The sequence below is a fragment of the Podarcis pityusensis genome, assembly GCF_964106645.2.
Source record: "Podarcis pityusensis genome assembly, chromosome: 1".
NCBI lineage: Eukaryota > Metazoa > Chordata > Lepidosauria > Squamata > Lacertidae > Podarcis > Podarcis pityusensis.
The window spans coordinates 15,107,164-15,120,822 of NC_138028.1; the positions used below are offsets into that span (position 1 = coordinate 15,107,164).

Consider the following 13,659-nt stretch of genomic DNA (forward strand, 5'->3'; position numbering starts at 1 on the left):
TCTCCTCATTTAATACCCACAAATGACCCTGCAAGGTAAGTTAGGCTGAGAGGTAGTGACTGGCCCAAGGTCACCCAATGAGCTTCATGGTCAAAGAGGGATTTGAACCCTTGTTTGCCTCCCTAAGCACACTGGCTCTGCTAACATGCAGCCGATGTGCAGTGGTGAAGATTGACTTCTGCCTTCAGTGTGTTCCTCTGAGCTGGTGTTATTTCCTGTGGAATGTGCATGGAGACACACCTTGCAAAGGGTAGGTGCAGTTGCCTTGTCAACAGGATATACTTCCCTCTTCCTAAGGCTGCTAAAATAGTTCTAAGAACTAGGTGCGTTAGAGAATTCCAATGGAAACAGAACTGGAAATGGCTGGCGTTCACCATGTCTGAAATGGAAACCAGCCCTCCAAATGCAATTGGCATTCACTGCCGTTTTCCGTTCACAAATGATACGTAATAAGACTCCCATGCCTCCAATTCCTTTGCATTACATTTAAATGAACGGCCTTTGCGTTGAGATGAACAGTGTGGAATATAAACATAATTATGTAAAATCCTCCTTCAGTGCACAGGGAGATGATTGGTGCATTTTCCTCCCCAGAAGCTAAACTGCAGGGGAACAGAAATAGCCCTGCGTACACAGAACACATGTTGGAATTGAAATTGATGCCACAATTCCGATTAGAACTATGGTTCCCAAACCAGTTTCAGTTTGGGGTGTATACAGCGCTTTTTTTTTTTTTCATTTGAAAGAAAAATGTTTAGGGGCACTCTCATTTTGACTCAAGAAAATCACCATTTTATAGTTCAAGTTGTGAAAAACAAATACAGTTAATGGACAAAAGTACAAAGAACATGCACAACACCGTTATCCCATCTTTTGTTTTTACAGAGTCATCATTAACTTTACACTTCTTTGCGGGCTGTGATGATGAAAAATAGTTGGTAATTTTCCTACTCATATTGAAATACTGCCCCTCAATGAGGCCAAACTTTCATCAGTAAAACACCACACATCCACATTCCACACTGCTTCACACATTAAACGCTCGCTTCTGTCTGAGACTCAGGAACACCATGAGAGGAAATGAGGCTGCCATTGGGGGTAGCAACGGAACTGGCGATTCACAGTGCTAGAGAAGAAACTAAAAAAATTATTTTTTTTAGATTCTTCTCCCGTTAGATTCACAAAATGTTTAGGGGTATGCGTACCCTTACGCAACCCCCCCTCCCCCCGAAAAAAAGCACTGGGTGTATATATAGTGTGTATGTTTGAACAAGGGACCATGAAACTGAAACACCATTGATGATGACAGTCCCATAACTTACATGATTGCTTAACCTGGGATAAGGAGAAATGAGTCAAGAGACCCTTGTCTCCTCTCGAGTTGTTGACCATTTCAAACTCAATTCACTCTCTTACTCACCACCTGATTATAGTCACAAACCAACAGGCTGTAGTGACTTCAAAGAACATTTTCCCAGGACAACCGATAATGCAAATAGGCACAGAACAGGAAGGTTCCTTGCCTGGTTGCTCTGATCCTCTATTTACAAAAAGATTTCCTCCAAACACCTCCTGCCTTTAAAAAAAAGGAGGGAGAGGGAGAGAGAGAGGACATTTTGTCTCAATAGAAAACCCGGTTTCCAAATCCACACCACAGGGAAATGCATGCTATATTCTCAGCAACGGAAGTTTGGAGTTTTATTTAGAAATTAAACGAAGCTCCTGTTTTATTGCTGGGAAATGCTAATCAGCTTGACACTAGCAGGGAAAACAAGCAAGGCCCAGGAGCTTTGCTGCCTGGTGTGTGTGTGTGGGGGGGAAAGGCTAGCACTAATGAACAGGAACAGCCCAAGCACACAGAGCATGGCGCATTGGTTTGCCAGCTGGTGGAACACACCGAGAGCGGAGATTACCCCTGAGAGCGCATAGAAGGAGCATTTGGGACTTCAGCTGGAAGCTTGCCAGGGTCACGCACACACGCACTGTGACCAACCACTAAGCCCACTGGATATCTGCAGCATGTGTTTATATAGTCTACTGAAACGGCAGAACGGCTATGAGCAAGCAGGTCAGTCTAGGGCAGAGGAAAGGGCTGCCTGGCAAGTTCTCTCCATCCATCCACCCGCCTCCTGCCTATAGCATAGGCATAGGAAGATCTGGGGTCTGTCAATGGTTAGCGCGTCTACTCTGCATGCAGGAGGTCCCAGGTTCAATCTGAGTTATCTCCAGGGAAGGGGGAGATCCCTGTCTGAGATCCTGGAGAGCCACTGCCCATGTAGACAATACTGAGTTGTGCAGAAGCTGCGAAAAGGGGTCCAATTCCATGCTAGAGAAGGTTAGGAAAGGGCTGAAAGCAAAACTGCCTGGAAAACGAGCGAGGTCCCAAGCAAAGAAGAATGGCAACATAAACTGATGGAATACACAGAGCTTGCAGATTTAACATATAGAATAAGAGAACAAGAAAAATGTATGTTCAAAGAAGACTGGAAAATGTCTACTGAATGTATGGGTGAAAATTGTGTTCATTTAAAAACGCTGGCAGCATTAAGACAAATTCATCAGTGTAAATAAGTTTTCATGGATGTAACAATGGATTACTGAATGGTTTAATTCATGCAAAATATGCAGGGATGTATGGTATGCAATTAAGCCGGATTAAGATTGCCGGAAGAAATATCAACAACCTCAGATATGCAGATGACACAACTTTGATGGCAGAAAGTGAGGAGGAATTAAAGAACCTCTTAATGAGGGTGAAAGAGGAGAACGCAAAATATGGCCTGAAGCTCAACATCAAAGAACTAAGATCATGGCCACTGGGCCCATCACCTCCTGGCAAATAGAAGGGGAAGAAATGGAGGCAGTGAGAGATATTACTTTCTTGGGTTTCATGATCATTGCAGATGGTGACAGCAGTCACAAAATTAAAAGACCCCTGCTTCTTGGGAGAAAAGCAATGACAAACCCAGACAGCATCTTAAAAAGCAGAGACATCACCTTGCCGACAAAGGTCTGTATAGTTAAAGCTATGGTTTTCCCAGGAGTGATGTATGGAAGTAAGAGCTGGATCATAAAGAAGGCTGATCGCCAAAGAATTGATGGTTTTGAATTATGGTGCTGGAGGAGACTCTGGAGAGTCCCATGGACTGCAAGAAGATCAAACCTATCCATTCTTCAGGAAATCAGCCCTGAGTGCTCACTGGAAGGACAGATCCTGAAGCTGAGGCTCCAATACTTTGGCCACCTCATGAGAAGAGAAGACTCCCTGGAAAAGACCCTGATGTTGGGAAAGATGGAGGGCACAAGGAGAAGGGGATGACAGAGGACGACATGGTTGGACAGTGTTCTCGAAGCTACCAGCATGAGTTTGACCAAATTGTGGGAGGCAATGGAAGACAGGAGTGCCTGGCATGCTCTGGTCCATGGGGTCATGAAAAGTCGGACACAACTAAACGACTATATATATATGCATGCAAAACTGCCAATGCCAGAATACCATTATAGAGATCCATGTGTGATCACACTTGAAATACTGTGTACAGTTCTGGTCAACTCAACAAGGATATTGTAGAGCTGGAAGAGGTTCACAAAAGAGCAACAACAACAACAACAACAACAACGTTTATTATTTGTACCCCACCCATTTGACTGGGTTGCCCCAGCCACTCTGGGGTTGGAGTAACTTCCCTATGAGGAATGTTATACCATTTGGGAATTTTTAGTTTAGTTTAGTTTAGTTTAGTTTAGAAGGCTCCCCTCTCCCCTGGTCTCCCAGGACCAGGAGAAGTATGAAGAGGGAGAAGCAGAGACAGGCGCACTGGCATAGTCTCAGATGACTTGGAAAGGACTCAGGGGAAGAAGAGACTTCGGCAGCTCAGGGAAGGCAGAGATCTTCAGCCTCCACAACTGCCTCATAGGGGCAAGACCTACGAAGAAGACTTGCTGTGCTCTTTAGGCCTGACACTCCTGAGCAGGCCTTGTTTCTTTTAATAGTGAGTTAACTTAACTTACTCCTTGTGATTTATTGCTGGCTCGCTCCTGACACAAGGCCAGCTCCATGGGAGTTTTTGTTTTCATACTGAATGATGAACTTTTGTACCAAAACAGGAGAGCAACAGATCTGATGATTGCTGGAGAATGCTGGACACTACTTTGCATTGTGTGTCTGGGTGGGTCTGAGAACCTATCAAAACCTAGCATGCCAAGGGGCAAAATTCCAACCTTGCCTTCTTCCTGACATGCTTGTTTTCTACATGCAAGAATTTTTTAAAAAAATAAAAAATTGCAGAGGAGCATTTATGTGTGCTCTCCCATGGTATATACAGTTCCCGAAATACCATACCACATACTGAATATGTAGCCCAGTCCTGTTACCTTAAAGTCCCTTTTCTGTAGAGTAGCAGGGCAGCTCCCAAGAGCAGCAAGACAAGGAACAGAACAACGACTGTCCCAGCAATTGTAGCACCAGCCTCTTGAGTACTCCTGTTACTGCCAGTGGCTGCATGCAGGGTCCTCACTGCAATGCCAAACGGCACTCCTGCAAAAGCCAAACAAAATGTTACCGCCCTGATGAGGTGTCCAATTAGTTTGCATGGAGTAAATGATCCATTTTCTGCTAGACAGCAAATGACTCAATTCTACCTGCTGCCCCCATCATTCTTCTATTGCTGATTTGCTTATACCAGACAGAATTGGTGCTGCCACTGCAATGTTATTTCCAAGGGCACATTAGCACTGTACAATGGTAACTTGGTTTTAGAACAGCTTAGTTCACGAACAACTTGGAACCTGAACGCTGCAAAACCAGAAGTAGGTGTTTTGGTTTTCGAACTTTCTTTTGAAAGCCGGACGTGGAGATTATATTTGGTGCTTTTGTTTTTGCTATTTATTTTGCGTTTAGACCTTTTGGGGGGCTGGACTATATTTTTTTTTGGGGGGGGGAATTGAATGAATTCCTATGTCCCACAAATAACCCAGAGATGCATTTTAAATAAAATGACACATTCTACGCATGTAAAAACATGCTGATTCCTGGACCGTCCGTGGGCTGGATTTAGAAGGCGATTGGACCGCATCCAGCCCCTGGGCCTTAGTTTGCCTACCCATGGTCTAAGGCAGTTGCTCTTTGTGTTTTTAGCCCCACCCTGGCCACAGTGAGCCATGCGACAGTCATCTCCAGGCTTGACTACTGTAATTCGCTCTACGCGGAGCTGCCCTTGAAGCTGTCCCAGAAACTCCAGCGGGTGCAGAATGCTGCAGTGAGGCTCCTCACAGGGTCTCTGCCATGGGAGCATATTCACCCAGTGCTTTTCCAGCTGCACTGGCTCCCGGTGGAGTACAGGGTCAGGTTTAAGGTGCTGGTTTTGACCTTTAAAGCCCTTCACGGGACTGCCTCTCCCGGTATGCCCCACGGAGAGCCTCAAGGTCCATAAATAGCAACACCCTAGTGGTCCCGGGTCCTAAGGAAATTAGATTGCCTTCAACCAGAGCCAGGGCCTTTTCAACACTGGCTCCGGCCTGGTGGAACGCTCTGCCTCATGAGACCAGGGCCCTGCAGGATCTGATTTCTTTCCGCAGGGCCTGTAAGACAGAATTGTTCCGCCTGGCCTTTGGCTTGGAGCCAATTTTATTCCCTCCCCCTCTTTCTTTTTCCTTTCTCCTCCTGTGATGAGGCTGCATTTTAACATTTTTAATATTTTAATGTTTCAATATTTTAATTGTTGTATTTTAATCTTGTTTTTAAGTTGTATTCATTCAACTTGTTTTTATTATTGCTTGTTAGCTGCCCTGAGCCTGGCCTTGGCTGGGAAGGGAAGGGTATAAATAAAAATTATTATTATTATTATTATTATTATTATTAGGTTCCACAACCCAGCTGTGTGTAAATGATGTGGAGGCAGGGCAAAACTGAGAAGCAATGCTTGACAAATCCACACAATGGAAGGATGCTAAAGACTGCACAGTCCATTTGAAGCAGTGCCTCGAGTAATGTTTCATGTACTGCCTCTGGCATGCTCAGCTTTGCATGAGCAACCCCAGAGCCAGAAAATGCTCCCATGCACACACAGCTGTTGTGGTGGTCTCTCAGTGTATGGCCTTGAAGGAGATGTGCAAAAGGCTGCCTCAAAACAAACCAGAATATTTTGTTCGTCACACCTAGTATTGCTCAGATAAAGAGCACTGGGCTAGATTTGACCTGCTACAAGGCAGCCACTCATCCAGATCTTTGGCAAAGGGACTTTCCCATCACCTGTTACCTGATGCTTTAACCTGGAGACACCAGGGATTGATCCTGAGACCTCCTGCTATGGCCCCTCCACAGATATGGGGGATAAACCCAATTTGGTTAGCATTTTACCTAATTCGCACTTCCTGTAACAATATGTCTGAACCGAAACACAGCCATGCTTCAAGATTCAAAAATCATTGAATGTCATGATGCAGTTCCCTGATCAAATAATGTGTACTAAAATGTGTATATTAGGGGACAGTGTGCCAAAAAAACCCCCAAAACCAAAACATAGATTAGCTAAAAATCACACACACAATGCATTATTTTAGGGGAAACGGCTTGCAGAAATGGTTAGGCAACCAAAATGACATTCCAAAGGAGAAATTCACACCTGGTGGGTTTTCATGAGGAAACAAACAAGGGTTCTTTTGTGAAGTGCGGCCTGTGTTTTAATAGAGAGACATGAAGGGACAGAAACATGATAATAGCATGGGACCATTTTCCTGCAGTGAGTTCTCTCTCCTGGCTTGTAATACATGTAAAGGGTCGCTGCTGTTTTGCTCATTTCATACCTCGGCCCAGTATACTTGAAGGAGCATCTCCACCCCCATCACTCAGCCTGGACACTGAGGTCTTCCTCTGAGGGTCTTCTGGTGGTTCCCTCACTGTGAAAAGTGAGGTTACAGGGAACGAGGCAGAGGGGCTTCTCGGCAGTGATGCCCTCCCTGTGGAATGCCCTCCCAGCAGAGGCCAAGGAGATAAAGAACTACACAACTTCTAGAAGACATCTGAAGGCAGTCCTGTATCAGGAAGTTTTTAATGTTTTACATTTTACAGTGGTACCTCGGGTTACATATGCTTCAGGTTACACACTCCGCTAACCTAGAAATAGTGCTTCAGGTTAAGAACAGAAATCGGGCTCTGGCAGCGCGGCGGCAGCAGGAGGCCCCATTAGCTAAAGTGGTGCTTCAGGTTAAGAACAGTTTCAGGTTAAGTACGGACCTCCGGAACGAATTAAGTTCTTAACCCGAGGTACTACTGTACTATGTTTTTATATGTACTGTAAGCCAGCCAGAGTGGCTGAGGAAACCCAGCCAGATTGGTGAGGTATAAATAACAAAATTATTATTATAAATTATTATTGTAAGTCATGCAGAAATGTAGAGAACTGAACTTGAGAGAAACTGAAAGCCACAAATCCGCACATCCCTGCCACACCATCAAGGCACAGATTGCTGCCCAGGGCAAAATGCTTTACCCTAGCGTTGGAGGCTTCACACAAGACCAACGGAACAAGGATCTGAAGCAGCAAGGGGCTGGCAAGCCTTACCGTGCTCTGCTATATCCTTCACGATGTCCTGGGCCAGTTGCTCGGCTTGAGTCCCCGTCTCAGATCCGGTCCTGTTGTCGACCAGTACAATCTGGATGAACGAGGCTGAGCTACGCGGTATCGTTCTCAGGAAAGTCTGCCGCTCACGCACCTTTGACACGGCCACCAGAATTCCTGCGTTCTTGGGCTTTGCAAAACACAAACACGGAACCCAGTCACCATGTCTGCTGTGGTGTGCCCGGTAGAATCTCTGTACAGTGGGACCTCAGTTTTCAAACAGCTTAGTTCACAAACAACTTGGAACCTGAACGCTGCAAAACTGGAAGTAGGTGTTCCGGTTTTCAAATCCTTTTTCGGAAGCCAAACATGCTCCGTTTTGAGTCCCCCTGTGTTTCCTGTTGCGCTGCTAATTTGTGCCCCCCCCCCAATTGTAATTCAAGTGTTCCGTTTCCGATTGCAGTGTTCTGAGGTGATATTTGGAGATTATATTTGGTGCTTTTGTTTTTGCTATCTATTTTGCGTTTTTTGTTTTGAGACTTTTTCAGTTAATTTGATTTTGTGACTGTGTGGATCCTAGTTCAGCTACTGATTGATTGATTGATTGATTGATTGATTGATTGATTGTGTGACTGTGGAAATGGATAAAAGCCCCCTATCCAAGCAATGACTATCATCAGTGCAGGTAAGAATTTTTTTTTAATTTTTATCATCTACAATACTGCTTTATTTTATAGTACAGTACATTGATTATTGCTTTCATTTTATGGATCAATGGTCTCGTTAGATAGTAAAATCCATGTTAAATTGCTGTTTTAGGGGTTGTTTTTAAAAGTCTGGAATGGATTAATCTGTTTTGCATTACTTTCTATGGGAAAGCACGCCTTGGTTTTGGAACACTTTGGTTTTGGAGCAGACTTCCAGAAAGGATTAAGTTTGAGAACCAAGGTACCACAGTAATAGGAAGGTGATTGAGTGAGGACAGTGGTCTATTTGCACCTCCACTGTCTTTTTCCCTGACTGGCCACATTCACCACAGTCTTGGACAAAGGTCTTTCCCAGAGATTTTAATTGGACGTGGCAAGAGATGAACTCGGGAATTGTTTGGCACGGAAAGCAAGTATCACCCCATCTCAGCTGCTCCTCATCTCAGGAATGATGGGTGCTAGATTAAGTCCCATACCTAAACCTTCACCACAGAGTCATAAAGTTGGCAGAGGCATCAAAGCTCTGCTGGACTAGGAAGTCCACTACTGAAAATGTGTCCATTGTGCATCTGCTTAAAAATGGAGGAAATTTCACCACCTTCCCAAATAGTCTATTACAGTATTGAACATCCTCACCCCTTTACTTGTAGTTTTGGGTCTTGTCCTCTAGAGGAGCAGAAATGAAAATTTCCTGCATCTTCTATGTCATAGCCCTTCAGATATTTGTAGATGGCCATCACATCACCTCTTAATCATCTCCTCGCCAGGTTAAATATACCCAGGTCCTTCAGCTGTGGTCTCCTAGACATCTCTTTTCCTCTCCTCTAAAACACCTTCCCATATCCTTCTTAAAACTGGGCTGCCCAGAACTGGACACACAGGACTCCAGGTGAGGCTGGTCCAAATACAGACTGCAGCATGACGTCTTGCAATCTGGACACTGCAAGAATTGCACTAGTCTTTTTAGCCCTTTAATGTGTTGTTGAAACTGATAATCATATCGTCCGCATGTTGGCAGGCTGTGATGAGACATTTCTGTACCCAGAATTTAAAGATCTACCCTTACCCATTGCCTTTCAGCAAAACAAATAATTGCAGTTGTAGAATACTACATTGCCTCTTGCCTTCCATCTGAAAAGCAAGAAGCATGGCTGGTTGCCCTCATCAAAAGCAGCTCTCCTTCCCCAGCCTCTGCAGCAGGAGGCAGGAAACTTTTTCAGCTGAAGGGCCACATTCCATCATGGACAACATTCTGGGGGCCACGTGCCAGAGGTGGGAAGAGCCAGGTGGGAAAGTGGGCGGAGAAACCAATGTAAATTTTAATCTTTCTAAGGTAGCCTAGTAGTTTCTACATGCATTTGCACAACCCTCTCTATCCTCCATCCAGACAAGCAAGACCCGATCAGAGCTCAAGGACACATTCCAGCCAGGCAAAAACATTTGGGAAGGATGCAAGGCAAGGCTGGTGAGGGGTGTGGCCTGGGAAAGAGGTGTGGCCTGGGAAATATTATCCCCTATTACAGCCTTTCTCAACCGTGGGTCCCCAGATGTTGTTGAACTACAACTCCTATCACCCCTAGCTAGCAAGGCCAGAGCTCAGGGATGATGGGAGTTGTAGTCCAACAACATCTGGGGACCCACAGGTTGAGAACTGCTGCGCTATTATTATATCTGGGATGGATTCTCTATGTTTGCTAATTGCTTATCTTTAGCTATATTTTGAAGCTATTATAGGATGACAGTGTGACTTCCGTTGTATGTTTTGTCATTTCTGTGTCCTGAGGGTACTGTTGACGGGTAATATACAAAGTCAGTCAGAACCAACAATTGTGGGTCAGCTGGGGCAGTTAGCTGGACCCATATCAGCCAGATGCATATGACTCTGGTCTCCAAACTGTCTCTTCCCATTCTCAAGTTTTTGTTTTTGTAGTGGCAATACTGATTTCTCCCAGGTGGACTGAGGGCCTCCAGCCCCACTTAAACTACGTGCAGCTCTAAGAACAGGAGCAACATACCAAACTGAGAAATGTGTGGAGTATTCTGTTCTGATACACCTCGATCTCAAAACCAGCAGAATATTCCAAGGAAATGATGGCTCCTGCAGTTTTTTATATAAAAAAGAAAGAAGGCAAGAAAACATAACCACTGGTTTAGCAATTGCTATGAACTGCCTACCTATAGGTGGCCATTCATAGCTCTAGCAGCTGAGTTGGTTGCTGAAGGGTGGTGCGTATTTTTAGATGACCCTGTGAATCCCAGAGCAATCCTACAATCCTAATTGGCACTTCTAGATCGTTGCATACAGTAAGCCAGCAACTTACACAGGGGTTATGTTCCGGGGATTGCACCTAAAGCCCAAATTGTGTACACAGTGGTACCTCCGGTTACGAACTCAATCCATTCCAGAGGTCCATTTGTAACCCGAAACCGCTCGTAACATGTGGCGCGTTTCAGTAATGGAGCCTCCCGCTGCTGCCACGCTGCCGGCATGCGACTTCCGCTCGCATCCTGGGGCGAAAGTCGCAACTGGGAGCATCTACTTCTGGGTTAGCAGAGTTCGTAACCCACAGTGTTTGCAAGGGGGACGGTACATAACACAAGGTTACACTGTAGTCAAGACACATTGGGTTCAATGGCAGGTGGGATTGCCAAAGCCTTCCCTCCCCCCCCCCCCCAGATGTGGGCCCCTTTCAGCACCATTTTTAATTATATTTCCCCCAAACACGTAAAACTGCATGTGCACAAGTTAAATATGTGTAAGCTGCAAGCTTAAGCCCAGCAGAGGGCAGGGTTGAGGCTAATGACAGTCAGGGAAAATACACATTCTTGCCAAATTCCCGCTCCCCCCCCCACCCTTTCTCACGATGCAGCCATGATTAACCAACTCCCACCTTGTAGGCTTAGAATCCAATTCCATCCTCGTAAAGTTGAAGAAATGGCAAGAACCTTTTCTTCATTACCAATGGGACTTCTGTGTGTTTGATGTGTGAATGTGGCAGAACAGGGGCTGGGGGGACTGGTAGCTCCACCTCTCTAGCTTTTAACTCTGCTATATATGCCAATCTTATTTTTAAAACCCAAGGTAGACTTCCGGGGGCCTGGAGTACCCTTGGCCCTGTAGCAGGAAGCATATCTCACTTGCTGAAGTTCTTAGCTCTTCTGCAATTCTCCTCTATAGTCTACCTGGTCTCTTGCAGGTGACACATTAGAAGCTGTAGCTGTGAGGAGTGGCTGGATAAATCACCCTACATCATGCCAGGTGGTTGACTAGATACCTTTTTGCTTTCTCCAGAGCTCTCCACCTAATCATAATATAATAATAATAATTTATTATTTATACCCCGCCCATCTGGCTGGGTTTCCCCAGCCACCCTGGGCAGCTTCCAACAGAATATTAAAATACAATAGTCTATTAAACATGAAAAGCTTCCCTAAACAGGACTGCCGTCAGATGTCTTCTAAAAGTCTGGTAGTTGTTCTTCTCTTTGACATCTGGTGGGAGGGTGTTCCACAGGGCGGGTGCCACTACCAAGAAGGCCCTCTGCCTGGTTCCCTGTAACTTGGCGAGGGAGCCGCCAGAAGGCCCTTGGTGCTGGACCTCAGTGTCTGGGCGGAATGATGGGGGTGGAGACGCTCCTTCAGGTATACTGGACTGAGGCCGTTTAGGGCTTTAAAGGCCAGCACCAACACTTTGAATTGTGCTCGGAAACGTACTGGCTGTGTGCACTTGAGATCCATGCACGCATACTCTTCACACGTACCCCACATTTGTAGGGTGGCCCTTCTTATACCAGCTATTTCTGCAAAACCATCCAAACGAATTGCCTACAAGGCCAGTATCTTAGAAGCTATGCAGAAGCCGAGGCCTTCACAGCTCATATGTTATGAACATGCTTTGAAGGTCCCAGGTGCGCTTCCACTGCATCTGCAGCTAAATGGATCAGGTGGGAGGTATTGGCAAAGTCCTGTGCCCAAGACAGATGGGCACAGGGTGGAAAAGAAGGAAGGGACAGCGCAAGCTTCAGGCAGCTTCATGTGAGATGAATGAATGTGCATGCACACCTGGCAGGCAAAAGATCAACCCCTGGCATCTCCTGCTGAAGCCGGGAGGGAGAGACCCCTGCTTGAAACCTGGAGAGCCCCAGCCAATCAGGGCAGACAATTCTGAGCTAGATGGACTCTGTATCGGCCACCTTCCTATTGTAATAAAATTTTAAGGTCTTATATATATAATAAATGTTCATAAATGTACCAAGCAAACACATACATAAATATATAAACCACATACATGTCTGAAGCAGCACAGGAAGACAGTCCTGAAACCATTTTGACTCCCAATCTGACCAAATGTTTCTCTGCCAGGAGGGAGGGGGTGAGGGAACCTTCCCATTGTCTCAGGAATTAAGTGATTACCATCTGAAAGGAATGGCCAGACTCCCAGAAAATGCAATCAGGTAAGGCAATCAGGTAACTTGCCAGACAGGAGATAAACAGCGCACTCAGATTTCTGTTGCAGACCGCCTTTTCTGTGATGTAGGTATGATGTTTGTGGGGGGGTGGTCTTGGGTTACAGCCCTTCTGTGATGTATTTATGATGTATGGAGGGGTGGTCTTGAGCTCCAGGGCAGGGAATTTAAAATGTCTATATAAGGGCAGGCACACCTTTGTTCTGGGTCCTCCTCTGCTCCTCCGCTGTGTGTGAGGGGAGCACCTTGTTGCAACAGCTTCAATAAAGATCAGGCTTACTAGCTGCTTTGCTTCTCAATATTCTCTGGTTGGCCTCTGTTCTTTTCTCCTACCGATGGAGAACCTACAAAGGACTCTAAGGGCTCTTCTGTCCCCCATAAGGGAATAGGGCAGATTTTGTTTACAACACTATGTCTCAATGTCTTCTGCCTCCACCCAATGCAAAGTGCGAGACAGCTATAATGTGCCATTTTCATGGAAAGAGTCGATGCGGCTGCGTCCGTTCTACAGGGACTCTGATCCATTTAATTTGCTGCTCTATCAATGCTAATGGGACTTGGCTTCCTCTCTGCCAGGGGCACCGTTTTACAGACAGCTGGAGCAACTTGCATTGGCTTATTCTTTCCCCTTCACATCTCCACACTACTACTTCTCAGATTAGACCTGTCTTCCTACCACATCGTTGCTCCCGCTCCCAAATGCTAAATTCTGCCCAGACTGAACCTCCATGCTTAGATCACTTAAACCAAGGGTGCGGAAACTCAAACTCGGGGGGCCAAATGTGCCCCTCCAAGACCATTAGTACTCCAAACCACAACCCTTCTCTCCATGCTTTGGCTCTCACAAACCCGACTTTGCACCTTCCTTCAATGTTTTTCCCTGGGTGGAATATATCCTTGAACTCTGATAATGCCTCCTTCTTGCCT

The 13,659-nt window shown here is 45.6% G+C and overlaps 1 protein-coding gene across 1 annotated transcript in view; it reads right to left on the reverse strand.

Annotated features, from left to right (window-relative positions):
- The window catches only part of AMN (amnion associated transmembrane protein), a 77,490-nt gene that overhangs the window by 3,823 nt on the left and 60,008 nt on the right, over nucleotides 1-13,659 (reverse strand). Inside the window, exons 8-11 of the mRNA XM_080982005.1 lie at nucleotides 10,282-10,364; nucleotides 7,563-7,749; nucleotides 6,805-6,897; nucleotides 4,375-4,537 (exon numbers count right to left, since the gene is read on the reverse strand). Of these exons, the coding sequence (XP_080838131.1) occupies nucleotides 4,375-4,537; nucleotides 6,805-6,897; nucleotides 7,563-7,749; nucleotides 10,282-10,364 (526 nt within the window). The remainder of the gene's footprint in view (nucleotides 1-4,374; nucleotides 4,538-6,804; nucleotides 6,898-7,562; nucleotides 7,750-10,281; nucleotides 10,365-13,659) is intronic.